Raw genomic sequence first — 19,048 nt, 5'->3', positions numbered from 1 at the left:
ATATATTTTTTTTTTTCCTCTTATCTTAGGCTGACATTTGGTCATTGGGAATTACTGCTATTGAACTAGCTAAAGGAGAGCCACCTAACTCCGATATGCATCCAATGAGAGTTCTGTTTCTTATTCCCAAAAACAATCCGCCAACTCTTGTTGGAGACTTTACTAAGTCTTTTAAGGAGTTTATTGATGCTTGCCTGAACAAAGATCCATCATTTGTGAGTATATATTGCTATTATTACTATTTATTTTCTATTATTAGATCTACTTATAGCAAAGGCAGCTTTTCCTGCAGTAGGGAACACAGTGCATGTGAGAATTGTCTAAGATCCATCCAGGAACCTGGTTCTTCCTTCTGTACTGCTATTTCTATTGAGTTATTAACCAGATTCTTCATTCTTTTTCTCCTTACCCTTTGTTTTTTTCTTGGTCTCCAGCTTCCTCCTTATTCTATTCATTATTTCCTATTTCAGGGGGAAATAAATTTGAGAAATAAAGTTAACTTTATATTATGTCATTATTAAAGTGCATGTATAAATACAATGATTTTATTCAGCTGTTTTCATTTTCATGAAAAGTTATGTTTGGGTTTAACTATTTTTTTTTTTTTTTTTGAGTCAGAGTCTTGCTCTTTTGCCCAGGTTGGAGTGCAGTGGCGTGATTTCAGCTCACTGCAACCTCCATCTCCCAGGTTCAAGCGATTCTCCTGCCTCAGCCTCCCAAGTAGCTGTGATTACAGGCACCTGCCACCATGGCTGGCTAAGTTTTGTATTTTTAGTAGAGATGGGGTTTCACAATGTTGGCCAGGCCGGTCTCGAGCTCCTGACCTCTAGCGATCTGCCCTCCTCAGCCTCCCAAAGTGCTGGGATTACAGGCGTGAGCCACTGCGCCTGGCCAGGTTTAACTATTTTTATTTAGTGTTTAGAAACTTCAACGTGAAGTTGTATACTTTTCCTAGGCTAGTGAGCTCCATTCATTTACTTGACAGATTCGATTACAGTTGTTTCACTGTTGTTGAAATAAAGCTGCCTTGTGACTTTTCGAGACGAGAAATACACAAGAGCAGTCCAAACTTGATATAACTATTTTTAAGTTGATAAACATTCTGATATTAATAAAGTGAAGGCGGGACATTCTCCACAGCACCTAGTGTTTGCATTTAGATGCAATAGACATTGATGTCTGATGGAGAAGGGATTATATGTGTAGATAATAACAAAATTACAGCCTTGCAAGTTTTCATCAGTTTTTTTCAAATTTACAGTAAATGTGATTCAAGTATTTTAGAATACTACTTTGAAATGTTTTTAAATGTTTACTTTCTAAATACTGTCATGTGTCTCTCTGCTTTTGAGAAGGCCCTGCCTGCCAGTTTGCTGGTGGGTAAGCCACCTGCTACCCATTGGGCTTTAACAAATTCGGACACCAAAGTAGTAGATTCAATGCGGTTGCCTTGAGCCACTTCAATAATAGAATTAGCTATTTTCCTACAGCATTTTAGTTGTTCTTATATCTACAGACATACCTTTATACCTTTCAGCTTAATAATTCAGATGATTTTTTTAACCATTCCTTGTAATCATAAGAGTTCAACAATTGTAATATGCAGCCTTGATCTTTTTATCCTTAGCGTCCTACAGCAAAAGAACTTCTGAAACACAAATTCATTGTAAAAAATTCAAAGAAGACTTCTTATCTGACTGAACTGATAGATCGTTTTAAGAGATGGAAGGCAGAAGGACACAGTGATGATGAATCTGATTCTGAGGGCTCTGATTCGTATGTACAAATTATTTAATTTTTATGTAGGTAGCCTATTTAAATATTGTATATCTTTTAGCTATGATCCAGTGTGCTTGTTCTAGCATAAAATATAAACCATATTTTGAAATTTCACCTTAGAAACTGTAAAAGTCTTTTTCAATCACAGTTTGGAATACAATGAAGTTGGAAACATGTTTTTCTTGGAAGTGAATAACTCTAGTTTTAAATGGTCTTGGTCTAACCCCTAGTGGATACTTGAGTATATTACAAAAATTTGGAGCAAGAGTCAATTAAAAGTGTTATATTAGTTTGCCCAAAGTAATAAGGAACTGTGTTTTCTCATACTTTGATGGCAACCTGCAAAATCCCTCTAAAGAACTGACCTCCAAGCCTTTCCCACCTCTTGGCCATGTACCAAATCAAGATCAGACTGATACATTTGAATATTCATTTATGTGTAATTTTATTTCTTGAAAAGTTGTAGTGTTTTATAACAGCAGCGTTTACATTAAAAATTCAGCCTCTAAGTCCGTCAATTAATTTAGACTAGGAAAGTCTGTATGCTATGCCAGAATTTAGTCCTCTACCAGCTGAACTGGCAAAAAGGCAACACCAAATTTATTTAGATACTACCCTGAGATTCTTCCATTTATGAGAAATTGCTCAATGTTGGAAAGGGATAAAAAATATCAGAATAATTTGTGCCCTATTCTGATGGGTGTTAGCCTTAGCTTCCCATAAGAGTCACTCATGGAACCTTGAAGCAATCACAAGCCACACCACTGGAGATCCTGATTCAATAGGTGGGGAGCAGTGAGGGACAGGTATTTACATTTGGTAGGAGGTCTCAATGAAGCACACATCGAGCTGAGAACCACTCCACTACCAGTCTGTAGTAAAATGTAGTATTCACCTGAAGCTGAGATCAGATCTTTTTTGTACCAGGAGTTTTTAAACATTGGGACAATTATTCCTTTAGATTCTACATGCATTGATTTGGTATTTTTGCCAAGCTGAATCATTTGGTCACTTATAGAGGTATCTTTGGCAATCTTTTTAGGGAATCTACCAGCAGGGAAAACAATACTCATCCTGAATGGAGCTTTACCACCGTACGAAAGAAGCCTGATCCAAAGAAAGTACAGAATGGGGCAGTACGTATATGGAGACAATTACTTACTCTTCATACAGTCTTTCAAACTATGTAGTGAGATTATAATGGCCCAAAATTGTTAGGATTGAATACCCCAAATGCCTGTCTGCCTCACTGTGTTTGTAGTATGCTTCATTTGTCATTAGTTTTGAGCTAATTAAAAAAGTTAATAGAAGTTATTTAAGTGGCCATATTGGTATTTTTTAAGTGCATTTCACCTAGAGATACATAAGCCCAGGTAATCATAGGTATCTATTGTAATCCCAGAAGTTAGAGGACTTCTGGATGATGAATGGGAATGAATGATAGGAAGAAAGCTTAGAGACTTGCCTTGCATACAATATGTTTTGTTTTCAGTGGGGGATTCAAATTAGTTCGTATTTGTTAAAGAATAAGAAAATCATAACAATTATTTTAATTTCATGTGTATAATCGGTATCATTTGTTCAAAGGAGCAAGATCTTGTGCAAACCCTGAGCTGTTTGTCTATGATAATCACACCTGCATTTGCTGAAGTAAGTACAGATTAATTGGCCTTGGATATCTGTTTGAAGTAGTATAATATTTTAAATGTTTTAATTATTACTCTTTCTCAGCTTAAACAGCAGGACGAGAATAACGCTAGCAGGAATCAGGCGATTGAAGAACTCGAGAAAAGTATTGCTGTGGCTGAAGCCGCCTGTCCCGGCATCAACATAAAATGCGTGAAAGAAGCTAATTGAAAAATTTCAAAAAGTAATTGGAAATGTCATTTTAAAAATTAATTTTGCATTTTCTGTGTATGTTAATTATGATGCAGTGTAATTTCTTTGATACCCATCCATATTATTCTAACAAAGTCACTTTTAATACATAGTGTTTATACTTAAAAATAGTTTTTGTTTGTTGTGTATCTTAAACATTAGCTCTTGGAATGATTATCTTTAGGCATGACAAGGTAGTTTTCCACTGCATGAAATGGCCTGTTTTTCTTTCTCCACTAGTAGGAGTATGGACAAAAGGTCACTGAGCATGTTCTCATTTGAGCTCTTATTAATATCATTGGGGAATGCTTTCTTTCTTGCCACTACCCTCAGAATTTAACAAAACACCACTAGTTGCATAATTTCCAGTGCTAAAATTCCTACATTTGACCTCCATATGAAAAGTTAAGGAAAAGGTAGACGGACTCAATCCAGACTGAAAAAGGGCTCTTATGTTCAACTTCAGTTTCTATGTTGTCTCTTGAAATATTCATTTGATTTTGTTCACATTCAAAAAAGTTCTTACATTTAATTTTTAAAAAAATTTTCAACAAGACTTTTGTATGCATGTACACACATATACACTCCTTAGCTCAAGCAAGCTATAAGGTGATACTAATTTTAGCCTTGACCTTGTTATATCTCTTCTCAGTGCATCTTTATATTTCTTTGTTTGTGATGCCACTGGGATCGAGTTGGAACAAACTCTGTGACCTGTGAAATCACACACTCAAAGATCTTTCTATCTGATAAGGCTCACTTGTACTCGTAAACCTAACCCCCCTTAAAATCCCTTATATTTTAATGAAGACCTCCCATTTGAAAACAAATCAATTGGAAGTTGTGAAATCAGATACAGAAGGGATTTTCGAACTTGTTTATATTTTAACATCTACATGATGAGATTCCATAAAAACTATGTATCCCTTTTGTGGAATCAGTTTCTTCATTGCAGAGTTCATACAAAAGAGAAATATAAATATGCATAGTTGTACATTTGTTTACATTTTTAAAAAATTTTATAGGTGTTCAGCAGACGAATCCCCCTAAGAAAATTATTATTGGCTTCTGTTTCATATGGACCCAGAGAGCCCCACCAAAACTACTTCAAGCTTAACAATGCTTAACCCGTGAGCTCCATGTGCCTTTTGGATCTTTGCAACACTGAAGATTTGGAAGAAGCTATTAAACTATTTTGTGATGGTGTTTATCATTTTATATTTTGAAAGGATTATTTTGTAAGGAGTAACTTTTAATACTATAGTTTCACCTGTATTCTAGTAAATGTTGAGACACCGTTTTGCTTTTAAGTATCCCTATTTCTTAAGTTAAGTTACTACGATGAATACCTTTCACGTCTTGATCTTTAGTTGACTACAGTCATGAAACATACAGGTCTTTCAAAGTCATTCTCAGTATTCAGCTTTTGTAAATTATCAAGCTTCAAAAGCGTTTTTTGTTTTTTTTTTTAAACATACATATTCTAAAATGACTATTGGTGGGGAGGTGTAAATAAGTCATACCTTCTTAAAACAGAAAATTTTAGTAAAGTCTTTTAAATGAAACCTATAAAAGTATTGATTCTTCTACCAAGTTGGTATGATATTCCAGGCAGCTCAATGATTATCACATTTGAGACCCTGTGTTTGAAGCATTTACTGGCAATGTACAGCAACAGAGGTACCTCTTGGTGTATAGTATTTACATTCCCTTTTAGGTAGAAGAGGCAATTTTACCCTTATTTAACATGGTTAGAAATTTAAAGCAAGATCATTTACCCAAGGATAGGTGTTTGGTAAGGAGGAGTTAGTCTGGCTTCATGTTTTATATCTTCAACTAAAATCCCATACTATCTGCTTGGATTTGGAGAGCCAAAAAAAAAAAAAAAAGCTGATTGTCATGTGATTAAATACCTGATCCATAGGTATGAATATAACTTACACCAGCATATTTTTGCCATGGTAATAAATTGTCCTATAAACTATTTATATATTTTTGTTCTTCATAATTGTCACTAATAAGCATCAGTTTGTTGTTTTTAAAAGGATATTTAAGTGAGCATTTTCTAGTTCACATGAAAATAACCATAGTACAGGATGATTTCTGTCCACTCAAAGGTAAGTTAGATTGCACAGTTAATTTTCACTTATATTTATGGTACTATTATGTGAGTGATGCCTTTTTAAGCCCAGTATTATGCCTGCCTAAGTTCTGAACTGTGGCTATATTTCAGTAGTTGTAGAATTATTGATATTTAGTTTTGATAGTTAATGTTTAATTGTTTGGATCTGCACAATTTGGTTTTTGCACAAAAGTCATTTTTTTAAAAATCTGAATAATTGCCAAGTATTAGACGAAAGATATTCTTCCTGTAAGGAATACAGTTTTAGTAAAAGTGGCCATTACATCCTCTTTTACTTTACATGGTATAGATACTTGAGAAGATTGTTGTGGTGTTGTATGCCAAGAAAATTCTTTTATTGGTGCCTATATTGTAACACTTATTTTAATGCATTGTATTTTGAAGTAATGGTCCAGTTAAATTTTTCACCCGCTGTGTAACTGAAACACAATTACAGTTTATAATCTGTAGAAGTCTGGAGATAATTTTGCAACTCATGTTATGGGTTAAATGAATATTTTTGTAAAAGCAACAAATTTATAAATTGATTAGTTGAAACTTTACAACACAATTGCATCCCAAATACAAATTGTATTGCTTATTCATTATAGCTATTCGTCCTGTAAACTGTTTCTAGGTGAAGCATACTCCAGTGTTTTGAAGGTTTTGAAAATAAATATTTAAATTTCACAGTCCTCAATGTTTGTTTTCCTTGAGATGGGGGTGTGGTATGGGACTTCAGTGTTTCAAATTATTTCTCCTTTGTCCTTTATTGTTCAAACACTAAAATCGAAGTTCCTGTTGGAAACCAGAAGATACTCTTCACATTTCATTAAGCATTAATTATAGCTACAGTGAACATCTGTCCTGATTTCTAAGCCTCCTGTCTTGACCAAATTATTAATAACGTCCCCTTTCACTTGAAAGTGTCCTGGGTTGAACAATAAATTATATGGTCACCCTGATTATTATATTATTAAGAGATCATATACAGATATAAACTTAGTGAAGATTTTTAGAAATTGATATGAGAAATAGCATTAACATAAAGGAGTTTAAGTTTTTCCTAGAGAAGAGGTTGAGGGTGAACTTAACATAGCATTAAGGATCTATGGTATTAATATGTATTAATATATTCATATATTAATTATATAATATTCTAATAGTATACTATGTTATATTATTAAGCCCAGGTGATTGGGTTTCAATATATTCTTATTATTAGATAGCTACTCTTGACTTGTGAGTTACCAACCTGCTGACCTGTACAAGGAATATAGGGCACATCCATGTAAGTTAGCTGCTTTGCTGGACTCACTTTGCTTGTGAGTTACTAAATATGAGTCCAGGAGCAGACAAGAAAGTGCTAGGATGGAGGAAAGGAGTGGGATGAGGTATATTAAAAGGGATTTTTCTGATGTAAAGACTAGGAAAGTAAGGAAACTATTCCATTAGTTTTTTTCTCCTTTAAGTTGTATATAAAATAACTTGCCTGTAGAATTGCCTCCTTTTTTTGAAGTTAGTAGTAACATTATCTTGTAAATATGTTGGACTTTAAAATCAAACAAAATAAACTTCTCAAATAGAATGCTATACCTTCTAGGAGGACAATTAGAGAAATTCTGAATGGGTCAAAATGGAATTTTGGTTAATTAACTCACCCTGGTATTAGTACTATCCTTTTTTGTTTCAGCTACCCTTCAATTCTACTACTTTTCCTCTCCTTGGCCATACATTTTCACTTGCCTCCCTCCTTTTTCTTGTTGTGTAACTGTCCCTTTCCTTAGTAAAATAGGCCAGAACCAATCACTTCTGAAATTGATTAAAACAAAAGGAAGAACATAATTATAATTTATTTTTTAATTACCTGGATTTTCCATCACACTTTATTACAATAACATTCATTTCCTGGCCTGCATACATGCAAGAAGCTATGACAAAAAATAAATTCTGGCAGGAAATATTAGATAAACAAACTGACCTGTTAATGTTTCTCTTTTACTAGATATAGTAGATCGTTTAGAATATAGAAGTTATAAGTAAAACAACAGGATATTTTTATCAGGTTTATGTCTGGCTGTAGAAATTGATTTAATTCATAAATTTCCTAGGTTTAGAATTCTGCCAAGTCCTAGATTAATTCTAAACCTGTATTCTCTTGAGAGGATCTATGCCACCACCTTGTTCCTGAGGCTGTAGGAGGGCCATGCTCCCCTTATATATGTTATAAAAATGGAAGTCTTTAACATATTACAAGACCATTTCTACTGGGCCGCACACAAATAGTAAAGACTGAAATATTCGTTCAGTGTTTTTTAAGAGCACAAAGATCAACACATTCACAATCTACTAAATCACTAAATGCCATTAGAAGCCAATTCCAAATGCCAACCCATACTGTCACCATTCTTCAGCATTGAAGAGCCTGACCTTCACTCACAGTGTCTCTGTGTGGAAGTATGCAGTGGAGATGACAAATACCCACCTCACCTTGCCACAGTGCTGGGGAGGAGAGGGCATGTTCTAGAGTCCCTTCAGAGGTACTGGAAGAGTGAAACTCAAGGAATGAGGCAACAGCTGGATCTTTCATAAGGTAGGTGTCAAAAATGAGATTTTCTTAAGACCAATGAATACGTAGTAACCAAGAAAATGGTTTCTACAAGTTTCATTATTTTCTGTCTAAGTCGGTAACATGGAACTGGCAAATGTCCATAGGTTCACACTTTTAAGCTAAAAAGTAATTACATGGTTTTAGTGAAGTCCTGTCTTCAGCAGTTGGTGTGTTGAAAGAAGCATCTTCATCTTCTTCATCTAACTGTAGACTACCAGAAGACAAGCGGATTCTGGCCATGGGTGACCTTATTTCTTTGCCATACAAAGCATAGTAGTCTGGTTTAAGAATCTCTGATTCAGAATCACTGGATTCACTAGCTACATACCTTTCTGCTGTACTTTGATCCATTAGAACTGCTGGCAACTCCTGCTCTGCAAACATATATGTAAACAGGTCTGCTTTACGACTGAGAGCAGGACAAGGCCCTAAAGGTCTAAATTCTGACCCAAAAGGAAAATGAATAGTTTTCATGTCTGATTGGCTCTGGGACCTTTTAGGGGTTTGCTCTTGAATGTTAGATACAAATGCATCTTCCAAATTTGGGTCTTCCTCTTCTAGACCTACATTGATGTTGCTCCTAACACTAGTCCTGGCTATAGCTTCTTGGAGTCCTTGCAGGTCTTGCTGAAAGCTGTTCATTCTGATATTCCTTGGGCTTCTTTTGGCTGGCGTCATTGCAGTGGGCTCTATATAGCTATCTGGCTTTGTCCTTTCCTCTGCTCTGATTGGGGACCGTCTGGGCACCTGGAGTGGCTTGTCCACATAAAAAAAGACCTGGGGAGGCATAATACCAACCTGCTGACCTGTACAAGGAATATAGGGCACATCCATGTAAGTTAGCTGCTTTGCTGGACTCACTTTGCTTGTGAGGCCAGAAGATGTGCTCATGTGATTACCAGTAAACTTACAGCTCGTTTGGAAGGAGCTTAGAGAACTCCTCTCCGAAAAAAAGTCTCTGGGATCAGGGTTAGGATCAGGCTCAGTGTTAAAGACAGGGTCTGTATAAATAAAAGGGAAAGAGGAACTGCTTTGGGACTGATGTAGCAATGTGGGATCCGCCTCTGGTTTGGAATGCTCCAGTTCAGTTGCAAATGTCACCTCCACTGCAGAGTTCCTCCTCCTACTGTCCAGCACCGGCTCAGATGCGTGCACTCCATTCACATTTTGGTAGTAGCTACTACCGTATGCTAGTCTCAAATCTTCCACCTTGAGACAAAGGACACATTGGTGAAAGAAGGAAAAGGCCATTTGGTTAGGGCTGGGGGAGGGATCTAAATTAGCCTCAAAGTTCGAAAGGTAGTTTTTCATAAAGTCATTTAACAAGATCCATGTTCTATTCTAGGGTAGATAAATATATAAAGAAAGGGTAATAACTTGTACCACATCCCAGTGCATGTGTTAAAAAGTACATGTGACACTATTCCTTCTCAGTGCCATCCTACTTGCAGACTCTGAGTGTATACACTACAAGCAGTTTGGTTTAATAGCTATATTAGTGAACCAGGAGTCCTGCCTTTTAGTCCTGGCTCTGTCTCTGATTTGCTGTGTGACCTTAGACAAGTCTCCTAACCTTGTTGCTCCAGCCTCCTCCCTATTTTCTGTAAAATGGTGGGAGGAGGGCTGTGAATGGTAGGAGAGGTTCATATACTAAATGGCTCCTTTCATCATTATGCTTCTGATGTCTTTTGGATAAAAACTGCCAGTGACTTGAAAGCTTGAGGGTTTATGAGACCTATAATTATTTTTAGGGAAAGTAAAATAATAGTAATTCACAATTTTCATACTAAAAATGTCAAAGGAAGTCATCGTCTCACAGTTCCAGGGGAACAACACTTTGTCCTTAAGTTACAAAACTACACAGGAAAAGTACTCTAAAACTTTAACCCAAGACCTTATACCTTCCTCTACACCTTAAGATTTTCATAGGTAAAAGATGGAGCTTTCAGTTTTAAAATTCAAAGCCATAGAATTCATTTGGATCTGCATTTTGCAAGATGTTAGCAACACAGGTTGCAATTTGAAGATGTGCCAGAACCCTCAGTCTATAAGGTACACACCAGTGGTAGTTTACTAAATGGTCTTCTATTGGCAGGAAAGACTGAGCTGACAGACCTCCCTAGGAAGCTAACCTACTCAAACAGAGTAACCCTTTTACACACTGGGATTCTGACAGAATCAATCCTTGGAAGCATTTGAAATTTGCACAAATTACATTTATCTAAAGAAGTAGAAATTTTCAGAAACCTTACTTGTTTTGACACATCAGAGAGGAGGTCTGGTGAGGACCTGCACTGTCGTTGATGGTACTGAGATGGGTAATGTTTCCTGAAATCCCCAAGCAGAGAAGTCATTGAAATAACCTTCATGTGAATACCAGGATACATAGAAATCTCCAAATTCAACATAAAATCAACACGAGCAAGAGAAACAAAATGATGTACCTTTCAAATGGCAAGCTCTTCAGCCTCCCTTTTCTCCCATATTCCAAAAGTTGCCTTTGGGTTCTTCCACTATCATAAGGAACAATAAAAATCCTTAGTTCTAGCCATAAACCAATAGGGTACCAAAACTTGAAAGCCTCATTTATTGTTGAAATCAAAAGACTAGATGAATGACATATGTCATGAATCTTTGACCATCACAATGATAATACCCACTTATTCAAGGACCAGGCAGAGAACAACCTCAACTACTCAGAACGCAGGTATTTTTTAAAGGCCTCTGAACAGGGTTATATAACAGCTAAAAATTGTGAGCTTTACAAATAATATACCTGGTCTGGGCACGGTGGCTCACACCTTAATCCCAGCACTTTGGGAGGCTGAGGCAGGAGGATGACTTGAGCCCAGGAGTTTGAGACCAGCCTGGGCAACATAGTGAGACCTCATCTCTACAAAAATAATAAAAATAACCCGCGCATGGTAGTGCATGCCTGTAGTCCCAACCACTTGGGAGGCTGAGGTGGGAGGATTGCTTGAGCCCGGGAGGTCAAGGCTGCAGTGAGCAGAGATCATGCCACTGCACTCCAGCCTGAGCAACACAGCGAGACCCTGTCTCAAATAATAATAATAATAACAACGTATTTTCCTTTAAAGGCTTTTCCTCTACCTCCAAATCAGAGTCAACTGACTGATTTTCCATACTACTTTGAATGAGGTTACTTATCTGGTTTCCCAGTCCACAGCAGAAGAAAAGCAGCTAACTAAACAGTAGAAGAGGATTGTTCTAGTCAGGCATACACTAGCAAAGAAAGTCAGATCACGGCTGGGAGAAACATAAAATAAAAAAAAAAATCACAAGAATTGGCCAAGCGCCATGGCTCATGCCTGTAATCCAAGCACTTTGGGAGGCCGAGGTGGGTGGATTACAAGGTCGGGGTTCAAGACCAGCCTGGCCAAGATGGTGAAACCCTGTCTCTACCAAAAGTACAAAAATTAGCCAGCTGTGGTGGCCTGCGCCTGTAATCCCAGCTACTTGGAAGGCTGAGGCAGAGAATTGCTTGAACCCAGGGGGCGGAGGTTGCAGTGAACCGAGATCGCACCACTGCACTTCAGCCTGGGCAACAAAGCAAGACTCCATTTCAAAAAAAAAAAAAAAAAAAAATCGCAAGAATAATAAAGCCTAAAAAGTCTGAACCATTTATCACCTAAGTACAGGGCCTTGACATGCCTCCCCTGCCCTGAGGCCATCATTGCACTACAGCTGCCTGCAAAAGATAATATCTGATGTTTATAATAACTCAGGTCATTAAGAAAAGGGCAAAATATGCTCAGTATCATCTGTTTAAGAAGGCAGGGATTTGTAGAATACAGACTGGAAAGATTCAATCAGAAATATGTAAGTTTCATAGATCTTAATTTTTACTGGGGTAGGATACCACTCTTTGAAAAAAAATCCTTTATGGGGAAGCTTTAAATCAGAATTTAGTACCTTAGCTAAAAGTTTGAAAACTTCCTCCAGTGGATTCCTAGGCTGATGTATTCAAGCAAAGACAAGATCTTAACCCAACCTTGCTTTGATTCCTCCAAAGTGTGACCTGTAGTGAGGAGCCTCTAGTGGCATATTGTTCAATTCTCTAAATCTCTTATCCCCTCCAGTGCTTTCTCATACTAGCTTTTACAACCCAAAGGATGTTGAGTTTTCTTTCCATGGTTTGCATATAAGTTAAATATAAGAGAAACAATGGGTTTATAGAACATGTATTCTCAAACTGCACACATCCACCCATCCTTCCTGAGCCTCGGATCCTACCCCTTAGGTAAGGTGTCCCCCTCTTCCTGCCTCCTAGTTAGGAATCATTGACTTAAAGTGTCACACAGAGAATGAGTAGGAAACGGTGTGATCCTTGATGTGATTGAAATGGATTCTCTGTTGCTTCTAGAATGTGAACTCCTCCTAAACCTCCCGTGTTATTGAAAAGAAGCAGTGTGAGCAGTTTGCCTATGTGCATTGTTTAATTACCTATAGCGGAAACTGGAACCCTTGCTGCAGAGTAGGGTTTTGGGCTTTGATTTGGGCTCTTCTGAAAGCCTAAAGAAAGCATGGTACTCCACACAAGTCTTCCAGAAAGCTTTGCAGGCATCTCGGCTGGCCATGGTGAACTCCAAGGTATCCTTGCACAACACCTGTATAAATCAATTTCCATCAAGTAAAACATCCTTCAAGAATATCAAAGACCTTCAAATCCCAATGCCTTCCAAACTATTGCTCCATTGGCCCATGCAGCTTCTGATTTTCCACTTGGCTCCCTGTAGGTTTCATACCTACTGAAACCTAATAATTGGCAACCTTGCGAGGAACAGACAGGGCCACTGCTCGCAAACAGAGCCTTCTCTAAGAAGCAAATCTTGCTTTGCACACTCCCCTCACCTTAAATACCTTTTTTACTCACTCTTCTCTGCCAGAAACATTTTTATGAAGTTGTAAATTAGATTAAAATGATGTCAAAGGGTATATCTTTCCAAGGTCAGGAGAAGTTATAAATGACCAACAGGAAACAGGAGGGAGGAGAAGATTTCTTTATAGATGGAAGGGTTTATAAGATGATTACATGTACATAAGTCTGTTGTTTCCTTGAGGCAAGGTGTCTGTTGCCCAGGCTGAAGTGCAGTGGCATGATCATCACTCACTATAACCTCGAACTCCTGGACTCAAGCAATCTTCCTGACTCAGCCTCCTGAATAGCTAGAACTACAGGCATGTGCCACCATACCTGGCTAATTTCTTTGTATTTTTTTTGTTGTTGTTGAGATGGGGTCTTGCTATGTTGCCCAGGTTGGTCTCAAACTCTTGAACTCAAGTGATCCTTCCACCTCAGCCTCTTAAAGCACTGGGATTATGAATGAGAGCCACAACACTCAGCCCATGAGTCTTTTAGTGTAACAGTTAGAAAACTTTTTCCTCTGTAGGCTGTCTTGTACAATGCTCTATATTGCTCATCTAGCATATTCTAATCTTGGCTTTCCAGACCTAAAGTTCAAGTTTGCCCCATCTCCTGACACTATATGTACCCATCACATGGCATGTTTGCAGCCCTGTTTTCAGCAGCCCCATCAACCCACTGCACTGACCCCACTTCTCTCATTCCTTTCCAGGTTCCTGCATATACCCTCTGGGGCTCTCCGTGAGCTTCACACTGAGTCCAGTTACTTGAACTGCTCAATGAACACTTTTCTATAGGGTCAAGATGCAGAGAATAAAATCGAAACTGCTGGATCTTCAGTAGGTGAAAAATTAGTCGATACACACTTTTTATTTTCCTTATGGTCATAAAAAAATTCATTTCTAGACTAAGTGGCTCATGCCTGTAACGTCAGCACTTTGGGAGGCCAAGGTAAGAGGATCACTTGAGGCCAGGAGTTCGAGGCCAGCCTGGGCAACATAGTGAGACCTTGTCTCTACAAAAAATGTTTTAAAAATTAGCAAAGTGTGATGGTGCATGCCTGTAGTCCTAGCTACTCAAAAGACTGAGGCGTGAGGATCACTTAAGTCCAGGAGGTTGAGGCTGCGCTGAGCTATATGTCACCACTCCACTGCAGTCTGGGCAACAGTGAGACCCTGTCTCTAGAATAAAAGAAGAAGAAGAAGATCATTTCTAGCATCTTTGTCTCACCCTTTACTATGCAACCTTGCCCAATAATTGTTTATTTTGCTTACATGTATACCTGACTCCCACATCCTGCTTGTTTTTGGCATGTACTAGGTGTTCAGTAATTTTTGCTTAAGGAAGGTAATTGAAGATACTTTATAAAATGGAACAGATAACATCAAATCAATTTGTTCTTAGTCCTAGATCTGGTCACTCCCATTTGACTCATCAAATCCCTAAAAAATAGTTTCCAGGGAGACTTGCCTTTCAGCCCAGTTGCCCCATTTTCCTATTACTTTGTTAATTCGAAACTGCCAGTCAGATTTCTTAGTGTTTTACCTTTAGTAAAAAATGATTAAAACTCTGGTTGATTTCTTTAAAGGCAAAACAAAAGACACATAATCACTCAGGGCCAGCCAGCTTTCACCATTTACGTTCAAACGATTTGCAGAAACAACCAAAAGTTTCCCAGTGAACAGAAAGTAAACGAATTTATTAGGAAGCTACTTACCAATATATTGGCATGAAGTTTGATGAGAAAATGCTTTCTCTTAAAACTCAACTTGCGGATTTTAGCCCAGTTAAAAGTATTGATCTTTGTATTTCCCTACAATAAAAAATGTGGCAGATTTCAGAATGTATTAACACGAGTTAGTTTGTAAGACAGTGCAAACCTGATAGAAAATGCACTTCATAAAAGGGACCGCCCTTGACCCATCTCTTCAACAGATTGATCCTGCTGCACTGGGTAGGAGCTGTGGTCAAAGAAGGCATTTCAGGTGGGACACAAGGATGCTCTGGAATGCAAGCAAGAAGGGGTATGCCTAGGGAAGGTTTCTAGCCAGCACAGGGAGATCACAAGAGGAAAGGATTACTACAATAGCTTCTCTAATCTCACCCCTTTCCCATGTTTCCTGATTCATCTGCTAAAAACAATGTCTTCTTTCTCCTGACAGGAGCTCAAACACCTTCAATAGCTTCTCACTGCCCACATCACATCTTGGCCATATCTTTCTGCTCATCTATATTGAATATATAACCTTTGTTTCCACTAATTCCAAAACACCCTTTCGTCTAACTTTATACCTCTCTCCTGCAGTCTCCTCATTTTCCTTGCCCACAATGCCTTCCACATAGTCAAGCCTTCTTGCCAGCTCTGACAGAGCCTTCTCTAGGCTATTCTGTTTAATTACAGCAGCCTACACCCATTTCCAACTCCTCTAAACTCCCTTGGCTTTCCTGGTCAGCCCAACCAGCTTTGTTTTTGCTTGTCTGTTGTTTATTCAACAGGTAATCTATTCACGTGGTCTGAAAATCAGAGGTATACACAAAGATATATATAGAAAGAAGTCTCACTCCCACCACTGTCACCCCTATTTCTGTCCCCATCTATCCATTCCCTACAGTTAACTACGTTTATTAGTTTGTCATGTATACTTTTCATGCAACTACAAGTAAATATGATTGACCATTTCCCTTTCTGGCTGGTGATAATACTGAGGGGTGAGATCACCTTGGGAATGGACACCCAAATTTGAGCCAAGATAACCACCCCTCACTAAAGCCGAAGGGCGTGAAAGGAAAGAGATTTTACCTGTAACACCAGTACTCCCATGTGAGCAACAGCCAGGTGAATCTGCATCCCTTCACCATCACTGGCGGGGTGAGGCCTGATGCCATACATATCCAGCTTTCTTGCTATGTCCAGTAGCAGAATGTCAGATTCAGCTGGGCTCCTGCCACTGAAAGGGGAAAGAATTTATGAGCCTAATAAATGCTGCAAGAATGACATTTCCACTCTGAGAGCTCCGTGAGGAGCTCAGCATTTCACGGAGCCTGAAACTTCTCAGGTTTAAGGGCTTGCTCTTAAGAGTCCATCCCCAGCTTTAGCGTTCTCTACTGGGGGAAGCAGGTGCCAGTTGAAAGTACTTACACGTGCTTCTGATGAAAGTGCATGATCTTGCTTTCTAAACAGTCTTGGTTTGGTAAGTACCGAGTTTGTGCCAGATGCTTCCTATCTGTTTCTTCATGAAAGTCTCCAAGTTCTGCTGCATGACAGGAAAAGACATTTTCACATTACCTTTGAGGAACTTAGCAATGGAGCATCCAGTGTACCCTTGTCCTCCATCAAACAGCCCTTTATTTGCAGCCAGTGCAGTCCAAAGCCTCCAACCCCATGCTTTATGTATATTTATGTTTCTATAGGGGTGTGTGTGTTTGGGGGTTCTATTGGCTCTTTTTCTGTTTGGAAGCATTGCAGTCTTAGTATAGGAAGTCAACAGACCAAGTATAGATCTTAAGGGCTCCAAGATCACAGTTGAACATTTTGTTAGATTTTTCTTCTACCATATTGTATATATGATCTCTCTTACTTTCAATCAGCCACTGGTATAGGTGGAACTATGTCCCCACCCTCTGCCAAGTTCATATGTTGGAGTCCTAATTCCCATAGCAGAGAATGTGACTATATTTGGAGATAGAGCTTTTAGGAGGTAATTGAGGTGAAATGACTCCATTATGGCAAGCCTTCAACCAATCTGACTGGTATCCTTATAAGAAGAAGAAATTTGGACACACAGAGAGACACCAGGGATGTGAATACACAGAAAAAAGACCAAGTGATAACACAACAAGAAGGCAGCCATCTGCTAGCCAAGGAGAAAGGCCTCAGAAAAAAACAAACCTGCTGACAGCTTATCTTGGACGTGAAGCCTCCAGAATTGTGGAACATACATTTCTGGCATTTAAGCCATCCAGTCTCTGGTATTTTGTTATGGCAGCCCTAGAAGACTAATATAGTCATCCAACCCCACTCCACCCTGATCATATATTATCAAGAAAGAGGAATATAAATGCCAACTACATTGCAAGCCAATTCATCACTCTGTACATTGGGAGTCTAGTAAATCCCCAGCTATCTGAAATCCCCAACAGATGAATCATTCTGAAAATCATTCTGGCTTTTTCAAATAGCTAGCAGTTTATCCATGATCATAATTTGCTCTTTTCTAGATGCCTCCACTTTATTTTTATAAAACATCTATTATAGCACTATGTCTACAAAGGCATTTAGGACTATGTGCCCTTAACCTAAATTGCCTCAGATTGTTTTGATTTTTGGATTCTTTTCTCTTCTTTATAATTTGTGTGCCTTTTTCCTCTCTGTCAGATTTATATGAATCATTTCCTGGTCACTGACTTCCCCTGAAGTCAAACTTTAGAATACTTTGTTCTCAAGTGAGACATCTAATCTAACATAAAATGAGAAAGCAAATATCCAAACCTGTTAGCATTCTATATACTGTAAGAGTAAATAGATGCTCCATGGAATCCTATGGTGCTCTTCTATTGGATAAGATACGTGGACAATAGTATACCTATTTTGAGTGCTGGAGGGCTGTTTTTTTTTTTTTTCTCTTCTTTATTGGTTTTCCATTTGTGTTTTAGACAGGTGGGTGTGTATCTGTATTTCAAAAATCACAATATAATGAAAATCTCCATATAGTAAACATTTTAAAAGACCAAAGAAATGGCTCATTAATTTATTATTTAATTTTCACCAATACTGATAAATGTACAAATCACATTAAAATCCAGTAAGGCCCTGATGGTTCCACTGATTAATTCTACCAAATGTTCAAAGAAGAAATAAATACCAATTCTTCACAAACTCTTCCAGAAAATAGAGGAGTAGACGCTTAGCAACACATTCTATGAGGTCAATATTACCTTGATACCAAAACAGGACAAAAACAACATGAGAAGTGAAGACAACAGGTCAACATTCCTCATGAATACAGAGGCAAAAATTCTGAACAAAATACTAGTAACCTGAATTCAGCAGCATATGAAAAATATTATACACAATGAGTTGAATTTATCTCAGGACTGCAAGGTCAGTTTGACATATGAAAACCAATGACTATAATACACTGTGATGATAGAATAAAGGACAAAAAAAACCCCACACATTATCTTCTCAAGAGATGGAGAAAAAGCATTGCACAAAGTCTAATACCCACTCACAATCAACAAAACAAAACACTTAACAAACAAGGAATATACCAAATGGTGAGAAGCTAAATGCTTTCACTTAAGATCAGAAATAAGGTAAAGATATCAAGTGCCTGCCACATCTATTCAACATTGTACCCATGGTTCTAGTCAGTGCAGTCAGGCAAGAAGAAGAAGAAACAAAGAATTTGCACTGAAAAGAAGGTGGCAGAACTGTCTTTACTTGCAGTCAATATGATCCTGCATGTAGAAAATCCCAACGCTGAGCGTGGTGGCTCATGCCTGTAATCCCAGCACTTAGGGAGGCCAAGGCAGGAGGATCACTTGAGCCGAGGAGTTCGAGACCAGCTGTGGAAACATGGCAAGACCCCATCTCTACAAAAAAATGTAAAAATTAGCTGGGTGTGGTGGCATGTGCCTGTGGTCCCAGGTCCCAGGTACTTGGGAGGCTGAGGTGGGAGCATTGCTTGAGCCCAGGAATTCAAGGCTACAGTGAGCCATGGCCATGCCACGCACTCCAGGTTGGGTGAATGAGTGAGGCTCTGTCTCAAAA

At 38.3% G+C, this 19,048-nt stretch overlaps 2 protein-coding genes across 2 annotated transcripts in view; one reads left to right on the top strand and one right to left on the bottom strand.

Annotated features, from left to right (window-relative positions):
- The window catches only part of STK26 (serine/threonine kinase 26), a 57,334-nt gene extending 50,860 nt beyond the window's left edge, over positions 1–6,474 (top strand). Inside the window, exons 5-10 of the mRNA XM_017864541.1 lie at positions 30–215; positions 1,628–1,776; positions 2,822–2,915; positions 3,367–3,429; positions 3,511–3,648; positions 4,683–6,474. Coding sequence (XP_017720030.1) covers positions 30–215; positions 1,628–1,776; positions 2,822–2,915; positions 3,367–3,429; positions 3,511–3,636 — 618 coding nt within the window. The 3' untranslated portion in view covers positions 3,637–3,648; positions 4,683–6,474. The remainder of the gene's footprint in view (positions 1–29; positions 216–1,627; positions 1,777–2,821; positions 2,916–3,366; positions 3,430–3,510; positions 3,649–4,682) is intronic.
- Positions 6,475–7,624: 1,150 nt separating this feature from the next.
- The window catches only part of FRMD7 (FERM domain containing 7), a 17,175-nt gene continuing 5,751 nt past the window's right edge, over positions 7,625–19,048 (bottom strand). Inside the window, exons 2-8 of the mRNA XM_017864542.1 lie at positions 16,415–16,529; positions 16,076–16,223; positions 14,993–15,088; positions 12,855–13,018; positions 10,835–10,903; positions 10,643–10,718; positions 7,625–9,599 (exon numbers count right to left, since the gene is read on the bottom strand). Of these exons, the coding sequence (XP_017720031.1) occupies positions 8,505–9,599; positions 10,643–10,718; positions 10,835–10,903; positions 12,855–13,018; positions 14,993–15,088; positions 16,076–16,223; positions 16,415–16,529 (1,763 nt within the window). The 3' untranslated portion in view covers positions 7,625–8,504. The remainder of the gene's footprint in view (positions 9,600–10,642; positions 10,719–10,834; positions 10,904–12,854; positions 13,019–14,992; positions 15,089–16,075; positions 16,224–16,414; positions 16,530–19,048) is intronic.

This window comes from Rhinopithecus bieti, unplaced genomic scaffold, assembly GCF_001698545.2.
Source record: "Rhinopithecus bieti isolate Rb0 unplaced genomic scaffold, ASM169854v2 scaffold_76233, whole genome shotgun sequence".
NCBI classification, from domain to species: domain Eukaryota; kingdom Metazoa; phylum Chordata; class Mammalia; order Primates; family Cercopithecidae; genus Rhinopithecus; species Rhinopithecus bieti.
This window is presented reverse-complemented; position numbering and strand designations above follow the sequence as displayed.